We start from the raw sequence: 22173 nt of genomic DNA on the forward strand, positions 1-22173 counted from the left end.
ATGTTGGAGGTTTTTGCAATTTTTCATGTTCTTTTTTTTACCAAATATACTTTAATAAAGCTGTTTATAATTGACCGGTTGATCCTCTCTGAAGATTTCTTTGTGGACCTTTAGTCCTCCTTAAAAAATAAACCCCTAACTCCAACACAACAGTTCATACATACATCCCATTTGTTCCTTGTAAAAAACAATTTATTAGCTTTCTATATGAGCGCTTCACATTTAGGCTCCATGCACACTAGGGTTTTTTATAAGCTCAAAAAATGCTTAAAAAAAAAACGCTGGATGAAAAAAAATAATAGTCCTTCTGTTTCCACGGTTGGGATAGCGTTTTAGTAGCTTTTAGAAGTTTTTAGGAGCTTAAGCATTTTATTAGCATTTTTACAATACGTAAATGAAAAAAAAACGTTCAAAAAAACTGTTAGTAGCATTTTTTAGAAGCGTTTAGTATTTTTTTCTGGGGGAAAAAACTTCCTAGATGCTGAAGCTCAAAAAACATTAATAGCCTAAAGTAGTGTGCATGGATAACATTAGATAGGATGGGATGTGCATAGGATAACACTAATTAGATTCTAGGAGCAGACACAAAATGCTAATAACAGCTTTTAGAAGCTTAAAAAAATGCTAATGTACATGGTGCCTACCTTTATAACCTACAGAGGGCTGGATTCAAAGACACCCCGAAACTCAAAGTGAAAAATGATGCACCAAGCTAGTCCATTTTGCTGAAATTCCATTGCAGCAACTCAAAATGGTACTCAGTAGTTTTTTTTTCAAATATATCTTTTATTCTTTTTCCCAAACACAAAATAGGGGTTTACAACAATTCAAAAACAATAAATACATCACTGTCCAATTGTAACATCGTTAAAGAGCCTGCATACTTGGAAGGCAGTTCCATTCCTAGCCTCACCCCCTATATCTCCCCTCGGGGAGGTCTCTTACATTGTTAAATTCATATATCTTCCCACTACCTATAATCACATCAAACATTAAGGCAGCTCAGTATCTTACTCATCTAATCCATGTTGCTCCAGTTACATAACTCAGTAGTTTGTATGGCCTGCATGTGCTTTTATGCATGCCTGACAACGTTGGGGCATGCTCCTTTTGAGACAACAGATGGTGTACTGGGGTATTTCCTCCCAGATCTGGACCAGGGCATCATCGAGCTCCTGAACAGACTGAGGTGCAACCTGGTGGCATCAGAGGGACCAAAACATAATGTCCGGGAGGTGTTCTATTGGATTTAGGTCAGGTGAGCGTGGGGGCCATTTAATGGTATCAATTCCTTCATCCCCCAGGAACTGGCTGCAAACTCTCACCACATGAGGCTGGGCATTGTTGTGCACCAGGTGGAACCCACTTCACCAGCGTAGGGTCTGACAATGGATCAAAGGATTTCATCCCAATACCTAATGGCAGTCAGGGTGCCATTGTCTAGCCCGTAGAGGTCTGCGAGTCCCTCCATGGATATGCCTCCCTAGACCATCACTGACCCACCACCAAACCGGTCATGCGGAACAATGTTACAGGCAGCATAACATTTTCTACGACTTGCCCAGACCCTTTCACATCTGTCACATGTGCTCAGGGTGAACCTGCTCTAATCTGTGAAAAGCATAGGGCGACAGTGGTGGACCTGCCAATTCTGGTGTTCAATGGCAAATGCCAATCAAGCTCCATGGTGCTGGGCAGTGAGCACAGGGCCCACTAGAGGATGTTGGGCCCTCAGGTCACCCTCCTGAAGTCCGTTTCTGATTGTTTGGTCAGAGACATTCACACCAGTGGCCTGCTTGATGTCATTTTGTAGGGCTCTGGCAGTGCTCATCCTGTTCCTACTTGCACAAAGGAGCAGATACCGGTCCTGCTGATGGGTTAAAGACCTTCTTTGGCCCTGTCCAGCTCTCCTAGAGTAACTGCCTATCTCCTGGAATCTCCTCCACGCTCTTGAGACTGTAGGGGGAGACACAGCAAACCTTCTGGCAATGGCATGTATTGATGTGCCATCATGGAAGAGTTGGAATGCCTGTGCAACCTCTATAGGGTCCAGGTATCGCCTCATGTTACCAGTAGTGACACTGACCCTAGCCAAATGCAAAACTAGTGAAAAACAGTCAAAAAAGTGAAAAAAGAGGAGTAGGGAAAAAAATTCAGTGTCCTCCATCTGTAAAACCATTCTGTTTTGGAGGTCATCTCATTGTTGCCCATCTAGTGCCCCTGTTGTTAATTTAATTAACACCAAAGCAGCTGAAACTGATTAACAACCCCCTCTGCTACTTAACTGACCAGATCAATGCAAACTTCTCTCATAATCCTCTTTATTCTGTATTTATTAGATAGCTTATGATGCTGTCAGCTAGCAATCCCTCCACATGTTTCAATCAGAAACACATAACTAGTAAGTGATGAACAAATATATATATTTAGAGTCAAGCATTTTATCGCCTGTGTGGGATAAGATGACAAAATTTTCTCATAGGGACCCACATAGTAACACAACCAAAGCCACTTACTCCTTCATGAGGGATAGGTAGTCCTTGGGTACAAAGTGTCCATTTGGAGTCACCTGGTGTCCAATAATATATAGTTTTATAAAATTGCTCCATGTTTTCCCCACCCAAAACATAGATTCTTTGTTTCCATTGCACAACTCCAGCAGATGCTATCTTCTCAGGAAGTGGTGGGACTTTGAGATCCTGGGACACCCAACCCTGTTCATCTAAGCACAAACACCTAGACGTGGCCACTGCCTGCCCTGTAGATGGACAATAATTATCATAACCACCAATCACAAACATCTTGTTACCCAATGTCACTGCTCCTCCAAATGCCACAACAATTTTATTTGGAATGTGACTCCACAAATCTGAATTTGTATCATAAATCAGTAGTCCCTTCTCACTAAATAAGCGATCCTGTCCAGTTTCTCCTCCTATTAAATAAAGTTTACCTTTTAATTTTGTGGATGCAAAAGCACACAACGGAAATGGTAGTTTAGATAACTCAGACCAACAATTTTTGGACAGGTCAAAACATTCCATTGAGTCCATAACTTCATCTCTATTCCATCCTCCCACTGCGAATAGTTTCTTCTTATAAGATAAGAATCCATGTAGAGCCCTTGGGCACTTCATACATGGAAACTCTGTCCAGCTGTTTGTTAACGAATCATAAACATGGAAAGTCTGGGAAACAGAATCATCCTGGTTCAACCCCCCAGTCACATACAAATAGTTCTCTACAGCAAGACATCCAGGATACATCAAAGATTTTAAGGGATTCATCTTATCCCACTCATTGGAAACAGGGTCATAGCAGTCAAGGAAAAAATCATTATCATCAAGAGTGTGGTCTTCTCTGGCCTGAAGGTCCATGCAAACAATCCAGCTTTCAAACATACCTTGGCGTAGTTTGAAAGGTACTGGTTTCTGAAGACCAGACAGCTCGACAATTAAGTCTCTTTTGACTTCTTCTAGCTCCTGGGGAGACATTAATGAAAACTGGATGACTCTACATAGTTCTTCAGGAAATGGACTGCCTGCAGCCCTGTTGGCTTTCCACCAGCGAAGAGCCATGTGATAGATGCAAAGCTCGGAAGATACCATCAACTGATCCGAAGAAAGGATGCTTATTAATTCATCCTGCTCCAAATGGAGAAAATCTTCTCTTTGATAAAGACTGGTTATGTTCCAGCTGATGTATTGAATAGCTACCCCTTGAAGTCTGATGTGATTATGGCTGTGAGCCAGTCTGTAAATCCAGAAGCAGTTATCATTGGTTAGCTTGTGGATGAGAAATCTAAAAGTAAGACAACATTAAAAAGTCTCATAAATCTTATCAGAAGTTGCTGAAAAAGAAGAAGTTATGCACTAATATTCATTAATAAAAATCCAAAAGTTCCTGCGCTATAAGAATAAAGTGAATTTGAAGTGGTATATGTGATAGTGGAAGCAGCTAAACACTTGATCTTTATAGAAATCAAAAACCATATGTGCAACAAATAGTGTAGCGCTAATATCAGCAACTGAAATCATACACAATATAGTGCATATAATAAATATTGAGTACAAAAAATGACGACATGTGCAATAATATTACTAAAAAGTATTAATAAAAAAAGTCCTTTAAAGAACAACAAATCAGAAAAACACAAGTCCCAGAGTGGACGGTGACAGGTGGAAGGCTGATATCCCAAGGAGATGGTGAAGCTTGAATACAACCGTGAGGAATATATATAATTTGGCTGCTTACCAGAAGCATCGGCCCCCAATTTAGTGGATGGGCCACACACGCTAGGATATAAAATCGGTGGTGATATCAATCCTTCAGATACTAGGAGGTGGAGATATTCCTTAGGCACAAATCCTTGCAAATAACTCTCAGATGGAATAAACCATATGTGTAGGAGGAAAAATAGAAATACACATAGCGTAATCCAGTATGATAAAAGGAAGGATTTATTTGAATCACACTTACAGTTTCCAAGATAAGAACAAGCAGAGTAAAAACAGCGGCAACCCGCATGTATCGAACTGAGGCGGCATCTAGGGGGCGTGGTAACGCTACGTCAGGTACCGCCCGACCGGTTTCGTCATATGTGACGTCGTCCGGGGCGCGTGTTTGTTCACTCAGGGAAAAGATTGCCACCATCCCAATTTACAATGTTTTTGTTTTTTGAAACCCTCTATGGGATTTTGTTGGCAAGAAAACCAAAAAGTCACTATTTATAAAAAAAATATTTTGATGCAAAATTGTTAAAAAATACACAGAGTTTTTTTTTTTTTTATTAAGCACACAGGGCCATGTTCTGGCCTGAAAATATTTTACAACTACAGTAGATCTAAAAAGTCTACACACCCATGTTAAAATGTCCGGTTTCTGTAATGTAAAAAAGTTAAATAATTTCAGAACTTTTTCCACCTTTATTGTGACCCATAAGCTGTAAACTCAGTTGAACAACAAACTAAAACCTTTTAGGTGGAGAGAAGTAAAAATAAAATAATAAAATAATATGGTTGCATAAGTGTGCACACCCTTAATCTAATACTTTGTTGAAGCACCTTTGATTTGATTACAGCGCTCAGTCTTTTTGGGTATGAGTCTATCAGCATGGCACATCTTGACTTTGCAAAAACACTTCAAATCTGTCAGATTGCAAGGGCATCTCCTGTGCACAGCCCACAGACTTTCAATCGGATTCAGGTCTGGCTGGACCATTCCAAAACTTTAATCTTCTTCTAGTAAAGCCATTCCTTTGTTCATTTGGATGTATGCTTTGGGTCGTTGTCATGCTGAAAGATGAAGTTCCTCATCATGTTCAGCTTTCTAGCAGAAGCCTGAAGGTTTTGTGCCAATACTGACTGGTATTTGGAACTGTTCATAATACCCTCTACCTTGACTAAGGCCCCTGTTCCAGCTAAAGAAAAACAGCCTCAAAGCATGATGCTGCCGCCATCATGCGTCACAGTGGGTATGGTGTTCTTTTGGGGATATGCAGTGTTGTTTTTGTGCCAAACATATCTTTTGGAATTATGGCCAAAAAGTTAAACCCTGATTTCATCAGACCATAACACATTTCCCCGCAAGCTTTTGGGAGACTCCAGATGTGTTTTTTTGCAAAATTTAGCTGGGCTTGGATGTTTTACTTTGTAAGAAAAGGCTTTCGTCTTGCCACTCTACCCCATAGCCCAGACATATGAAGAATACGGGAGATTGTTGTCACATGTACCACACAGCCAGTACTTGCCAGCTATTCCTGCAGCTCCTTCTATGTTGCTGTAGGCCTCTTGGCAGCCTCCCTGACCAATATTTTTATCAATTTTGGAGGGACATCCAGTTCTTGGTAATGTCACTGTTGTGCCATATTTTCTCTACTTGATGATGACTGTCTTCACTGCATTCCATGATATATCTAATGCCTTGGAAATTCTTTTGTACTCTTCTCCTGACTAATACCGGGGGTCTTCTGCTGTCTTCTCCTCTCCGAGGGTCTTCTGCTGTCCGCCCTTCTGCTGTCCAATCTTCTTGTCTTCTCCTCTCCGGTCTTCTGCTCTTTTGCTGTCGGCTGTCGGCTGTCCTTCTTCCTCCGGTCCTCCTCCGACGACGTCTTCAGCGATTATGCCGGCCTCTGGTCTCTGCAGCTTATTATATAGCCATTAGGGGCGTGGCCGCCAGATGACGTCATCGGGAGACCACGCCCCCTTGTGTCACAGATGACGTCATCTGTGACACAAGGGGGCGTGGTCTCCCGATGACGTCATCTGGCGGCCACGCCCCAAAAGGCTATATAATAAGCTGCAGAGACCAGAGGCCGGCATAATCGCTGAAGACGTCGTCGGAGGAGGACCGGAGGAAGAAGGACAGCCGACAGCAAAAGAGCAGAAGACCGGAGAGGAGAAGACAAGAAGATTGGACAGCAGAAGGGCGGACAGCAGAAGACCCTCGGAGAGGAGAAGACAGCAGAAGACCCCCGGAGAGGAGAAGACAAGAAGGGCGGACAGCAAAAGAGCAGAAGACCCCCGGAGAGGAGAAGACAGCAGAAGACCCCGGAGAGGAGAAGACAAGAAGGGCGGACAGCAAAAGAGCAGAAGACCCACGGAGAGGAGAAGACCCCCGGAGAGGACAAGAGCCGGATGAAGATTTTTAATAAATTTTCCAAAACGTCTCCTGTTGTTATTTCCATACACTGCATTTTATGGGGTGAATGAGTAGGGGTACAGTGTACCCCATACCCATTCACATAGGGAGGAGGTCCGGGATCGGGGCCCCCTTGTTAAAGGGGGCTTCCAGATTCCGATGAGCCCCCTGCCCGCATACCCCCACAACCACCGGCCAGGGTTGTGGGGATGAGGCCCTTGTCCTCATCAACATGGGGGCAAGGTGCTTTGAGGTGCGGGGTGCAGAGCCCCCCCTGCCCCAAAGCACCCACACCCCCCCATGTTGAGGGCGTGTGGCCTGGTATGATCCAGGGGGGGTGGGGCCGCTCGCTCGTCCCCTCCCCTTTCCTGGCATGCCGGACTGCATGCTCGGATAAGGGTCTGGTATGGATTTTGGGGGGGACCCCACGCCGTTTTTTTTGGCGCGGGGCTACCCTCAAATTCCATACCAGATCCGAAGGGCCTGGTTTGGAACCTGGGGGGGAACCCCACGCCGTTTTTTTCCCCATTTTGGCGTGGAGTTCCCCCTCAAGATTCTTACAGTGCAGGTCGCACCGCAAGTCGGATCACCCTGATCCGACCTGCGGTGTGACGTCCATTCAAATCAATAGGCTCCCATAGGGAACCATTGATTTTGAATGGAGGCAGAAAAAAACGCTGCTAACAGCTACTGTGGCCAAACGTGCAATAACGCTAGTAGAAAAAGCTACTGAAAGCACGTTTTTACAGCTGCTGTTTCCCGGCGTTATGTAAACAGCTTTGGAGCACGTTTTTATGACGCCCAGTGTGCATGGAGCCTAAAGGTGGAAAAAGATCTGGAATTATTTATCTTTGTTTAATTTGTTTACATCACAGAAACCTGACATTTTAATGGGTGTGTACACTTTTTAGATCCACTGTGTATACAGATGAAGATAATACTTCTCCAATATTGCATATCTTATAAGATTTGATATTCAGCAGATTGTTTGCTTCCAATAATAAACTGTCTGTCAATGTCACATCCAAATGAATTCAACCATTTCATCACGATATACTTACAAACATAGCAAGATATACCACCACTTCTCAAAATGTCTGCTTTTATCAGTCTCCACTTGCACAAGGACAGGGGTGATCCCATGCAAGGATCATAGGTCTCCCATGAATGGATAGGGGCTATCATGTATGGACCTTAAATATAAAGATCTCTCTAAAGCTGGATACACACTATACAGCTTGTGTTGTTCAATTTCCTTTAGGCCCCTTTCACACATGCTGTCCGTTTGTCCGTTTTTCATCCATCCGTTGACGGATGAAAAACGGACATCAATGCATCTCTATGTAAAAACGGATGACAACTGATGATCATCAGTTAACATCCGTTTTCATCCACTTCCGTCAATGTCCGTTTTTTTGAACGGATGAATGCCCTATTTTTCATCCGTCAAAAAAACGGATCGGACGAAAAACGTATGACAACGGATGAAAAACTGATGTCAACTGATGACAACGGATGACAAAGGATGAAAAACTGATGTCAACTGATGACAACGGATGAAAAACGGATAACAACTGATGAAAAACGGATGAAAAACGGATGACAACTGACGAAAAACGGATGAAAAACTGATGAAAAACGGATGAAAAACTGATGAAAAACGGATGAAAAACTGATACATTTGACGTGACTGAACTGATGAACTGAACGGACTGTATGTGTGAAAGGGGCCTTAGATTTACTTTCAACTATGTAGTGCAAGGGCCTGCCTGATTGCATACAAATTTAAAGTGTTTAGGTTTGACCTCCATATTATATGGTTTTGGTAAATCTAAAGGAAAAAATCCAAAGGAGATTGTATAGTGTCTATCCAGCTTAAGAGTGGGTCCCATAATAAGAAAAGCAAGAAATAAACAAAAAATAAAAAAATTATTGGAAGTTTTCTTTGATATTTTAGAAAGGCATCTGACTATCCCAGAAGAAGAGATTAATTGATAAATCTAGAAACGCTTTGGGTGTATGATGTCTAAAGCCTTGTACACACGCCACAAATTTCCGCCGAACGTTCGTCCGTCTTTTGTCCAGCGTGGTGTCTGTTGGTTGGAATGTGCTCTAGACTGCATACGAAATTTCCCGTACGACAGAATTCTACTTCAGAAGTGATGTCATGTGTTGGTTTGTTTTGTATGTGTTCTTTCGTCTCTGAGCATGCCTAGTCTTGCTCATAATATTTTTCCCCATCGAAATCTGTACTAATGAGATGAAAATCGGACGTGTTTTGACGGAGGACAAAAATTTTAATGCCTGCACATCAGGAGTTTTTCAGCCGAAAAGTCAGAGTCGGCTGTCGAAAGCACCATACTAACAATCCGAAAATCGGCAGATCGGTCGTCGGACGAAATTTCCCGGCCAAATTTCTTATCGTGTGTACGGGGCTTAAGCAAGCAATCTGCTGAATATCCAACCTCATAAGATATGGGATATAGGAGAACTATCTTCATCTGTATATACGTGTACAATGTTTTCAGGCCAGAAGATGGCCCTATGTGCTTTTAGAAAGAAACAAATCTCTGCATTTTTTAATAATTTTGTAAAAAAAAGAAAGTTTTTATGAATAGTGACTTTTTGGTTTGGTTGCTGACAAAATCCCATAGAGGGTTTCAAAAACTATGTTAAAATGGTTGCCATGGATTCAGTAAATCAACCATTATGTCTTTTTCTATGTGCACAGCAGGTGCACACTCCGAGATAGAGAGAAAGAGTGAAGAGGGAGATGCAGAGTGAAAGCTGCAACCAGCAGAGGTTTGTTTGAGGAGAAACCTCATGTAATCACCACAATTGGCTATCATGGCAATCATGCTGTTTGCATCCCAGTCATTATTGTGGAACCTGTGACTGCCAGTGAATTCACAGTCCCTGGCCCAGCAGTGCACGCCGCTAGTTCTCAGGTGGAACAACAATTAACTTTCTCACAATATGGGAAACTGTACCTCAAAATGGTAAAATATAAAATGCAAGTATCAAGGTTGTAATTTTAAGTGTATAAAAATGCTTGTTTATAATGTCAGATTCAGAGCTGTCCTGTGTCTTATGCACAATTCCTGTGTTATTGTAAGTAGTCTAATTAGCTATCCAAGAGGGGGAGAGCTTGAGCAGTTTAGTAAAAGAAAACTGGGCAGAAGCATTTGACCTGTGTTGACCTACCCTGTTTTGACCCGCTTTAAGAAGGTTTTGCATTCCCACAGAAATGAATGGCGATGCAAAACCTGCTTAAAACAGCAAAAGCCCATCAACAAAGGTTCTACAGATGTCTTTTAGGCCAGCTGCAAGCAGAACGGTGAACGCCTGAGTTGTGCATGCAGACAGATATAACTAATCCCAGCTGCATAGGGACCTGTATTGACAGGCTTCTGTTCTCTTCAAGAGGGTTTTTATTCCTATACAAGCCTATGGAAATGCAAAACCTGCTTAAACAAGAAGTCGAGAAATACAAAAAAACCATCATACTCACTTAGATGGATGCAGCACCGATCCCAGCTGCAGCTGTCCCCTGCTGGCTCTACACTGAGAAATGAGTGATCAAAAACCGTTGAATGCTCAATTCTCGGTTTTCAGTCTGCAGAGAGACTGTTGGTCATGGGCTCTCTGATCTGCCACTCCAGTGCTCACTGGAGCATTGGGCTGTGTAGGGGGCAGGAGCAGCTGGCTCAGTCTCCCAGCACTTCACTGAGAGTCTGAGCCAGCTGCTGGTCCAGGGATCTAGGTGGGTCCCAACTGTAAAGTCGCAATCTTTCCAGAGCTTGGAGCGGCTGAGTGACGTCAGCTTTAGCCCGCAGTTGGCGGAAAATAGGTCACAGGAGTTTAGAACAAAGTGCACTCCTGTGATGCCCAGAGGAGTAGGGCCAAAAAAGCTTTGGCCATACTTCCCCTTTTGAGCAATTCGAAGGCAAGTCAGAAGGAAGTCAACTGCAGGTCACATTACCCAATGATGAATTCTGAACAGTTTCAGAAGCATCTCAAACCAATGTCAAAAAATTAACAAAAGCCCTAACAGCTATCTTCCATTAATTCTTCTGGCCAGGGGTGTCTGCAGCTGCTCATAGACATGATATCATCACCTACAGTATATGTAATAAACAATAATCAAGCACCTGCTGCACAGATCCTGCAAAGCTGTAATCTGCAGGCGGCTGGACATGGTAAACAGCTCCTCAACAGATTCCAAGCTGAGAGCAGCTTCCCCGCTGTATATGAAGTGAAGGATACTCTGTATGACAGAAGAGGGGACATCCAGAAGGCAAACATCTCCGTGTTCAGATTCTAGCATTGAGCTAGTGAACATGGCTTGGAAATATGGGCTGACCGAGGCCAGTACAACCCTGCAAAAAGTAAAAAAAAAAAATAATAGAATAAAATAATTATAGAATAAAATTATAGGATAAAATAATTGAACATTATATCTAAGCAAGTACAGTACTATAGCTTCTGGAAGCATGAATTCTACTAATATATATTAATGTCTAATACAGACATTGATGTTAAATTATAATATGTGACCAATAATTTGTGTACCACCTGCCCATGACACCTATATGAGTTGCTGGACATCTCATTCCCAACCATAGACAATAATAGTGGAGTTGCCCCACCTTGCTTTAAATCAGCTTTCACTCTTCTGAAAAGCCTTTCCACTAGATTTTGGTGTGTCTGTGGGAATGTGTGCCCATTCGGCCAAAACAGTGTTTACGGGACCAGCTACTAATGTTGAATAGGAAGACCTGGCACACAACTGGAGTTCCAATTAATCCCAAAGATGTTCAGGAGGGTTGAAGTTTAGAACTCTGTGAAGGCAGTTCTTGTTCCTCCACACCAAACTCATCAAACCATGTCTTTATGGAGCTGGCTTTGTGCCTAGGGGGTAGTACACAAATGATCCTACCCCAAACTGTTATCACTAGCTTGGAAGTGTACAATTGTCTAAAATGCATTTATTTGTTGTAGCACTAATGGTGGCCCTACACTGTGATTTTAACATTTGATCGATGTGTACTTTGATCAAAACAATCAAATTTGCGAACCTTTAAATAGCCATAACATTAGAGTTTTGCTAGATTTTGATTAGATTTGGATTGGAAACAGAAATGCGATCAAAAACTTATGATCGTAAGTTACAATCATATCTTAACTATCAATTGAAATCCAATTCCCAGTGTGTGGTATATCAATCAAATGTGTTGTCAACTATAGACTTATGAATAAAATTGGAAAATTAATCGATCACTTACAGAAGTGTGTATGGCCACCAAAACATTTACTGGAAACAAAGTAATTCAGAAGATTGTCCACATACTTTTGGGCATTTAGATAGGTGTAATAGTCAGGTGTACACAAACATTAGGCGATTAGGGAGTATGTAATGCCTTATGCAAGTCATTTTGGCCAGTGGGGACCTGACCAGCCGTACATGCAGTATCACTATATAAGAAATGAATCCACAGTTGAAACACTGCGATGGGCAGCAAAGACATCTTTTGTTTCTTCCTTTATACTTTACACATTTTGTAAATGTAATACACCTACCTGTGGCAGGGGAACCTTCTGCTCTCAGTTATTATGGTTGCATCACAAAGAGTTTCTCTAAGGTAGAGCTCACGTAGACCTAGCCACAACATAAAAATAATACAGTTTTTGTTTCTTATGAAAATTTCTGTTGGTTAAGTACAATTCATGGCCAAGTTTATCTGGACTTCTATTTTTTTTGGAAAATTATCTTTATTAAATCCGGCCTTTTGTTTGATAAAATCTCATACTACCATCAAGGAAACTAATGTATATCTAAACCCAAAAATGAAAAAAATATATATATTACAGCTTACCGGTTCTTAGATATGGTGACTGCATTCGTTTTAAATTTTCAGGCCAAGAACATTTTCAGCAAGTACAGAAATATCCATTGAATTTGCCAGAAATGTCATGTCCTCGACACTTTCTGTGAATTGAACTAAAAGCAAAAACATCCTTATTTTCCTTTCAAACTACCTTCTGCAAATCATTCATTTCCCCAATGAAGTGGGGACATGCATTGGTAGTCATAATCAGGACAGCAGCAACACTGTCTCTCTCCTCTGATATAGTGTAGAAGTGAGTGAAGGCACAAAAGGGACAAGAAGTTTCTTATTCACAAGATCACGATCAAGGTAAAAATCAAGATCAAGGTAAAAATAAAGGATAAAAGCCCCCAAAAACAATGTCACCCCCACATCTAAGGGCTGGTAAGCTGCAGTATATAACATTTCTGTTTTTAGGTTTAATGTGAAAGCAATCTCTTATTTTCTGCTCTTAGAGGCTCATGCTCCTCTAGGAAGGAATTTGAATCTCCACATTGGAATCTCATGAGTAAGATTAGCTTCCATTCAGCCACAAGTGTGTTAGTGAGGATGGACACTGATATTGGGCAATGTCAAATTCCTACACTTGTTAGCGGTGCCTTATGGAGGATAACATTGAGAAAAATCAAGTCTGGCGTCTGTTGAAGAGTTTATGGAGATATTACGGCGAACACACTCTTATTTCTTCAGGTTGACTCTTTATGGACATTGGTTTGCTTAGCTGGGTGTTTTTGTGGGGAAAAAAAGGAAAGGGCCTTATCCAAATTGCTGTCACAAAGTAGCAACAACATTTAAAACTAAAGTTTAGATATGGCAAATTGTAAATACTTACATTGGACTAGTTAGGACGCAAACAATATAAACCTGAAAGAAGTTCTAATTTTTCCTAACTCGTTCCAAAAGTAATGAAAAATATTTTGGCCTTGAATACTGTTTAACCAATTCCCGACCATAGAATGTTCACTTCGGCGGGTGGTAGAAGGGGGTCCCCGCCACCACTGGTGGTGGTCCGATCACGGAGCCCAGGAGCAATGCAACCAGTGGCGATGGCTGCACTACACAGACAGAAAGAGGAACCAACTTTGTTTGCGACCCCGAAAACTGAAAGCAATGAGGATTTTGTCACTTTCGGTTTCAGTTCTTTGTTTACCTATCTGTTAGCAGCCAGGAAAGCAGCCATTCAGAACGATCTGTGACTGATTGTCTGCATTGGAGGCCAGAGGAGAGACAGACCCCAGATCTCTCCATAGAGAGGAACTATCACAGCCCATGCTGTCACAAGGGATATTTGTTCATCCCTTGTGATAGCAATAAAGTTAATACAAAAAAAATGTAAAGAGTGTGAATTTTTTTTTTTTAGATAAAACAAATAATAATAATAAAAAAAATGAAAGCACCCCATACCCCTGTGCTTACGCACAAATGCGAACGCATATGTAACTCACGCACGCAAATGTAAACATTGATCACACCTCACTTGTAAGGTTTCGTCCTGAACAACAGAGACTGCAATAATTCTAGTGACAGACCTCCCATGTAATTCTAAACTGGTCACCTGTTTAGGCATTTAAAGCATTGCAAATGGAGAAATTAAAATATCGTAGTTTGGCATCATTTCACAGGCGTACGCAATTTTAAAGTGTGACGTGTTAGGTATCTATTTACTCAGTGTATTTTATCAAAAATTCAATATTATATTGTGTTTGTGTGCAATAAAATTCATTAAAGTGTATTTTTTTCCAAAATAATTGCTTTTGAAAAACCGCTACGCGACTACCATGTGACATTAAATTTTGCAACACCGAACATTTTATTCTATAGGGCCTCTGTAAAAATTATATATATATATGTGTTTGGGGGTTCTAGCAAAAAAATAAAAATGTAAATATTTTTGTATTGGGGTCTCACTGCATGTCATAGAAGGTCCCAAATCAACAGCACAGTGTATATGGAACTAGTGGCTAGCGTAGATTACAATTTCACATTGATGGCTGCTATACAATGGAACTCCATGCCAGTCAAGTCCTTTCGAGAAAACTTCCTAATAGTGGGGACCATGAAGGATTTCACCCATTTTCACCCATTTTCTCAGTTTTTTTTTAAATGAGACAGCTCAAATCCAGTAAATAACCTGAAATGGTACAAAGTTAAACAGACTGTGTTTATATACCCTCCTAATCAATATTTGGACTGCATTTAGTAGTACAGTATACAGTGAGTACAGTTTCCTACACCATCAAAAGGTACTTGGAAGCTGGAAGAAACCCTGAGGAGGTCTGGTAGACCCAGAGCCACAACAGAATCAGAAAACAAGTTTCTTAGAGTCAACAGCTTGCGTGACAGGCGGCTCACAGGACAACAGTTTCAAGCACAGCTTAAAGTGGTTGGAACCCTAAAAAAAAAAAAAAAAAAAAATGCTCCTGATGATGCGCGTGACGCAAAACGTCCGTATAGCTATTGAGACATGGCTGAGGTCTAGCCACCACTTTAATACCTGAGGTGGTGGCTCCTGATGTAAGTGACTAGATACATCTTTGCCTTTTCCATTTGGTTGGACCTCTTTCTATTGTTTTTATACTGCGATTTGTCAGTGTTATTTTAACCATTTTGCGAGTTCGCAATTTTTTTTATTGATTGCTACACTATGAGTATCTCTATATTCTTTATTTGGATCACCATATGTGCCTAATTGATGCAACGGTTCCAGACGAGGAGACTCTCTGCATTGGCTAATTTCGCTCTTCAGGACCGAAAAGGACCTAGACACCAGTAGCTACATGCGCTATTGCTGTCTTATAATTTGGACAGCAACTAGCCCTGGTGAGTGTGCACTTTATATATATATGGTGGAGGACAACGCTCACGAGTGACAATATTCATTTTTTGTTCTCTACACTGGGACACTTTTTCTTTTATTTAATTCAATTTATATACTTTTTTTGGACTCATATTGGACCTTTCACGATGTTTTATTAATTCTGAGCACTGCAATTGTTTTGTATTCATTCTTTGGGTGTATGTATATTGTGTGTATGTATATTTTTCACTATTTTGCTAGCAGCTCTAGTTTTCTCTTTTTATTTTGTTCTAGAGCGCTGACATTTTTTTATTATTACACAATGCATATATGTACCACTTATCTGCCATTTACTCCCACTGATCATCCATATCTTGATCTTAGGAAAGTCATCAATGGTAATGCATCTCACACATCAAATCCAGTAGTATGATGTAAGTTTCCACCTTTATAAGCAATTTGTACTTGCTGGTTGTATTATGCTGCAGGTAAGTGACTTTGTATCATTTACCCACAGAAAGTGCAACATTTCCTCATACCCCCAAGCAGCTCTGCAAGGATATACTATCAATCCATTACTTCATATTAAAGCTTATCCAGGTATGGATATTTTTATGTAGTTACATTGGTCCAGCTTGGACCGGTGTAACTATGCAAATACTATACCTGTGGGATCCCTCTAGAAGCTGGAAGTCATTGTAGAAGGCACCACTACTCCAGTGACCTCCACTAGCTTCTGGGTCATGTGTTGAGCGGCTACCCCGCTGCATTGTGAACACAGGAAGTGCCCACAGAGATTGCTTTGCATTTTCTCATTGAATGCAAAGTGTTCTCTGACTGGACAAGGTGGAATAGTGGGATGATAATGTTATGCTTCTCCCTTCATCCAATCAGAGAATGTTTTGCATTCACTGAGAAACTATAAAGCATTGTCAGAACAGTGACCCTGCAGAGCAAGCAACCTCCTGTATTCACAATGCAGCAGGGCAGCCATTTAGAACAGGACCTGATAGGTCGGTACCATGGAAGTGCTTTAAAAAAAAGTAGACCCTGAAGGGCAATATGTATTTGTACGAGCTCAAGTGTATGATATACCATTTGTTATTTTAGGTATATATAATCCACCACCTGCTACATTAAGTGTAATTAAAGAAGCTATGCTATTTGCAAGTTTATACCCAGAGGCATTAGTGCTATGCCTGGGAGACTTTAATCTTCTGTGGGACCCGCTGGTGGACAGGCATGGACCCCCCCTAAAAAGAACTCGAAAACCACTTATCTTTCGTGAGTTAGGGGAGGAATTTGGATGGAGAGATTTGTGGAGAATGCTTAATCCCCAGACCAGGGCTTATTCCTGGGCCATCCCAGGAAGGGGATGTCTGTCAAGAATAGATCTGGCGCTGGGAAATGATAAAATTATTTCTAGGGTTGTCTCTGTTGAATATTTGATTAGAGGAGTGTCTGATCACTCACCACTCCTGGTAAATATAGCAATAGGAATTGAGGGAATGAAGCAAAACTGGAAATTTCAGCCATATTGGTTATCACAGATTGGAACGCACGATTGTATACCTGAACAATTGCAGATATTTTTAGAAACACATGGATCCCAAAGAGATTTGATCTTTTGGGATACCTTGAAAGCATATCTACGGGGGGCACTTAGATCAACAATATCATATATTAAAAGAACCACCAGGCAGGAAACGGAAGATCTAGAAGAGCAATATAGAGATACAGAAGCTGCGTTTTTGAAAACCCCAACTGAAATAAATAGGGAAAAATGGGAAATGACAGTAAGAAAATACACTACACATATAGCAGCAATAGCTAAATACAAACAATTTGAATATCAACAGAAGTACTTTGAACAAGGGAATACTTCAAGTCTTCTTTTAGCACATATGGCTAAGCAACAAAGTACAAGTTTAGTTATAACTAATATACAGCGCCCTGATGGGGAATGCGTAAGGGATGTGGCTGGTATTATGTCATGCTTTCACTCGTTTCATACTGATATGTATGCCACCTCTCTTGCGTATAATGCAGATGAAATTTCAACTTATCTGAGTGAAATACACTTTCCAGCCTTAACGACCGAGCAGGTTAAATCATTAGAGGAAAATCCAAGCGAGGAAGAAGTAAGAAGAGCAACAACAAGTCTAGCAATAGGAAAGGCTTCAGGACCAGACGGACTTCCGTTAGAAGTATGTAGTAAATACGTGGATATTCTTGCCCCAGTACTAGTTCAAGTATTTGGTGCAGCTTTCAGGGTAAAAAGACTTCCTGAATCCATGTATTTAGCTACAGTAGTACTAATTCCAAAACCAGATAAAAATTTAACAGACTGTGCTTCATACCGACCCATATCATTATTAAATACAGACTACAAAATTCTTGCAAAAATTTTGGCCCATAGATTAAACAATGTAATACTTAATATTATACATCCAGATCAAACTGGATTTATGCCAGGAAAATCCACATCTATAAATCTTCGAAGAACACAACTTATAGCTCAGCTTAGAGATCAACTACCAGACTCAAGTGTCTTGGCCTCTCTTGATACAACAAATGCTTTTGATTCTATTGAATGGCCCTTTTTGCAGGCAGTGCTTAGGGCATTTGGATTTGGGGAGAAATTCTGTACTTGGGTGGAAATAATGTATCTAAATCCAACTTCTCAGCTGTTGGTAAATGGCTTTTTAACCAAGGCCATACAATTATATAGAGGCACCCGGCAGGGATGCCCTCTATCACCACTCTTATTTTTAGTAGCTATTGAATCTTTGGCACTTCGACTTCGGCAAACCCCTTCTGTACGGGGCATTACATTGGCAGAAAGGATAGATATAGTGGGATTATATGCTGATGATCTTGTTTTATATTTAAATGATGCACATGGATCATTGGAAGCAGCTATGCATATAATAGAACTATTTGGTTCTTATTCAGGCCTTAAAATTAATTGGCAAAAATCCTCTCTTATGCCATTGCAACCACAACTACTCACACTAAGCAAGGATTCAAGTTTATTAAAGGTAGTGTCCTCTTTCAAATATCTGGGAATAAATATTACAAGATTACCACAAGCAGCTTTACAGGCTAACCTTAATCCACTCATGACAACAATTAAAACTAAATTAGCTACTTGGGCTAAATTACCACTTTCAGTTGCAGGGAGAATAAATTTAATCAAGATGGTCCTATTACCGAAATGTTTATACATTTTTTCACATATGTCGGTTATAGTCCCTAAAACTATTTTTAAAAAAATAGATGCCCTATTTACCACATTTATTTGGGGAAAGGGTAGAAATAGAATAAAGTTAACCACACTTCAGAGAGCTAAAACAGAAGCAGGTATGGCACTTCCTAATATATACAGATACTATCTCGCCGGACAACTTAAACATCTCACAGGATGGATAGTACCAGTAACACTACAGATGGTAGAATCACACCTGGCTCATGTTTTACAAATCGATAATTTACTTATAGCCCTAGAAGCACCTTTGAATAAATTAAAATATAAGCAAATACCAATGTTAACATTAGCTCGTACAATATGGAGAGAGGCAAAACGTATAGAGGGAAACACACAAATAAACATGGATCTCCCACTATGGCGAAACCCAATTTTTAATCAACTGAAACAATTGGTAGAGTATCAGTTCTGGGAACAAAAAGGGATATCAGTCCTTGCAGACGTATATGACATAACACATATGTACTCTTTTTCAGATATACAAATGAAATATGATATACCACATACCTCATTATATAGATACCTACAGTTGCGACATGCGTTACAAGCGCAATTTGGAGTTTTGGGACCTTGGATCTCTAGATATCCAATGATTGGTATCCTTAGGTCCCAGGGCCCTAAAGGATTAATCTCTAAAATATATGCACATTTAACCAGGGTTAATTCAGGAATGAATCCCTTGGCAATAAGAACAAAATGGCAGGAAATAATTCCCAATTTAACTGATGAAGATTGGAAAGAAGCCTGTTCATCCCATTTATATGTATCGCCAGCAGCAAACAATAGGTTAATACAATTATATATGCTACATCAATCATATCTCTCTCCAAGTAGACTTTATGCAATGCAAAGCATTGCATCTCCTAAATGTTTGAGATGCAGTGCTAAGCGGGCAGACTTTATACATATTATGTGGTTTTGTCCAGTGATATCAAGATTCTGGCAGGAAATAATTCAAATATTATCTTCTGTCCTGAATATGCCTGTACCTTTGACCCCAGAAACCTGTTTGCTGGGTATATTAGATGAAATAACATGGTCTAGATATCACAAGATAATGCTTAGAGAAACACTGTTTATGGCAAGGAAAACAATCACAGTTAAGTGGATTCAAGTGAAGCCCCCTGTTAAGAACTGGATAAGAGCGGTAAATCAGATTTTACCATTTGAAAAAGTATTGTATATGCATAGAGGATGCTCAACGAAATATAATAAAATTTGGGATAATTGGAGTCAATCAACATTAACCAATGGTTGAATATAAGGAGATAACTAAGAGGATATAGAGGGATGCACATAGTATGATGAGGAAATAAATCTATGAATGCAATGGAGCAAGGGGTTGGGGCACACCGGGACAACGGCGATCAATTAAGCTAAATGGATATACCTTGGCATAAAGAGATTATGGATACTAAGTAAACAGATAATTATTTGGATATTGTATAATTTTTTTTATTTTATATTGTTTTGTCCCTTTGTTGCAAGGACGTTTGGAATGTTCGTTTTTATGCACATATTGAAATAAAAAGAATTAAAAAAAAAAAAAGAACAGGACCTAAAAGCTAATTGGGTTTAATAGAAGTAACAGTGTCTACTACAGCGCTATCCAGCTTTTAAAAGGATCCCACAGGTGTGGTATAGTTACACTGGCCCAAGCTGCACTAAAGTAAAAATATTTATACCTGGAATTATTATTATAAAGATAGGACTATGCAGTGTCTGTTATGGGCAAATCACCAATGCATTTCGTCACAGTAATTCAATGACTTCTTCAGGGTGTATCCTAAAAAGTCTTTCCTTAGAATTTAAAAAATTGAAGGACACCTACTTTCATATTCTGCAATATGTTCACCCTTTCTAGAGTCCTCCAACACCAAGGAGAAAAAGTAATCACTTATATATATCAACTGATGTTTTGTATATTGTTGGAATCTTGCTGGAATCCAACATGGTATAAGATGGAAATCCTCTACTGATGTGAAAATAAATTCAGGGTAAGAAAAGTAAATGGAACTGAATGTCTTATATCACTTCACAGGCATCACTAAATCTGCATTTTCCACTATACCTTTTATTATATCACATTCCAAAGTATAATGATCTTCAAGAAAAGCTTCTGTGTCTTCATCCATAGACCATGGGGGATGCTTGGATGACTCTTCCATAGTGTGTCTGTGCAGAATATAGGATAAGGTGACAATAGTCAAATGAAAATTGTACAGCTTGAATGCCCCCAAACCTGCGTCAGTCGGATCAGCATGTGAATAGCCTGGTGCAAGACAGACAGGATCTGCCTGTCAGACACTGACTCCCTGTTGCATAAATGTGAATGAGTTGAATGTAGCACCGTACCCATAGGGCTTGCTGTGTGATGATTTGTAGGGCCTGCTCTGATTACCTGCAGACAGTTCACACATTCATCCTTACTCCCAATGGCTCATTGCTCAATAAACAGTCCAGGGGTTTTGGTTTTTGATATTTATTGTGGAACTTGGATAGGAGAAGGGAATAGTGGGATACTCGAACTTGAATTATTTACAGTTAATAAGGACAACTCTCACTTGGCCTCACCTGGTTACTTGTGGAAGCAGTCATACTGCTTTAACCATACTGCCACGTGTAAGGAAAGGATTAAGTCTTCTTGCTCTCTTTCCCACAACAGACTTGGTGAACTAGATTATCTTCAGGATACTCTCTTGCATCCCCTTTACTGACACCGGTCCGCTGACTCTTCTAGCTGAAAGGATAGCCCCCTCAAGACAGGCCCCTTGACACAGATCTGTACTCAGTGTGTGCAGAATCAGATTCTTTCCAGTGTCTCCCTTCCAGTCAGTTCTGCAGGACCTCTGGGATCAGTTCCTCTCTAACTATTAGGCCCTCAGGTCGACCACCTGAGGCCGCATGGCAACTTCTACAGAGAAGGAGGCAGCCGACCCCTCCCTCCAGGGCTCCGCTCTCCAGCTGAAAGACCCCGAGCACATGTGCCATTGGCATTTATATAGTATCCCAGCATGCTCATTCGTTCCTCCCACTGACCAATATGCTTTCCTATTCGACCAGTGTGAAAAACTTCAGACAAACTGAGCTGCATCTGAGCACCATGAGGAGACCTCACTAGCAGATCCTGCTCTCTGGAAGGCAGAGAACAATATAGATTCATCTGGCAATACTCCTGGTAAGCAGAAAAGATCCAAAACTATACTCTCTCTATAGCACCTACCTAGGAGGGTGCTACATGAGTAAAAGATGGCTTCAGCCTGTTCACCACCTGTAGAGAACTTCTCAAAACTCCTAAGCCAAGGGCGAAAAGAGGAGTTCTCTATTGGTGGAGAACAGGAGCCGAAGCCATATTTTACCCATATCATTCACATTTAGTCAACAGAGTTGACGTCTGTGTGCAGAGGGCCACCATTTTGTTGAAAACTACTCTGTACCATGTTAGTCATAGATACAGTATCAGCAGATAATTAAAAAATCTAAAAAAAAAAAAGAAATTGTTGGACGCTCTTCAGCCCAGAACTGGATCACCCTCCGAACAGATGAAGTGCCTAACATCAGGCAGGGGCTCCCCTTATACC

General features: G+C 40.6%; 1 protein-coding gene across 1 annotated transcript; it reads right to left on the reverse strand.

The window, feature by feature from the left end:
• Positions 1-2303: 2303 nt before the first annotated feature.
• Positions 2304-20763, reverse strand: LOC309552445 (kelch-like protein 24). The gene is made up of 4 exons (XM_082253404.1): positions 20664-20763; positions 12220-12298; positions 10791-11018; positions 2304-3801 (listed from the first exon to the last, which is right to left on the reverse strand). Exons 1-4 carry the CDS (start codon positions 20758-20760, stop codon positions 2442-2444), a joined length of 1764 nt encoding a protein of 587 aa, XP_082109530.1. The 5' UTR covers positions 20761-20763; the 3' UTR covers positions 2304-2441.
• Positions 20764-22173: the final 1410 nt, after the last annotated feature.

This window comes from Pelophylax lessonae (genome assembly GCF_965119305.1).
Source record: "Pelophylax lessonae genome assembly, chromosome: 4".
Classification (NCBI taxonomy): Eukaryota; Metazoa; Chordata; class Amphibia; order Anura; family Ranidae; genus Pelophylax; species Pelophylax lessonae.

What these genes read in the sequence shown, in the direction of transcription:
- LOC309552445 (XM_082253404.1), bottom strand. Translation starts at nt 20,760, where the DNA reads ATGGAAGAGTCATCCAAGCATCCCCCATGGTCTATGGATGAAGACACA. An exon ending in AGAAGGTTCCCCTGCCACAG is followed by an intron (nt 11,019 to 12,219) that starts GTAGGTGTATTA and finishes TACTTTTTGCAG; the next exon opens with GGTTGTACTGGCCTCGGTCA. An exon ending in TTGCAGGATCTGTGCAGCAG is followed by an intron (nt 3,802 to 10,790) that starts GTGCTTGATTAT and finishes TCTTACTTTTAG; the next exon opens with ATTTCTCATCCACAAGCTAA.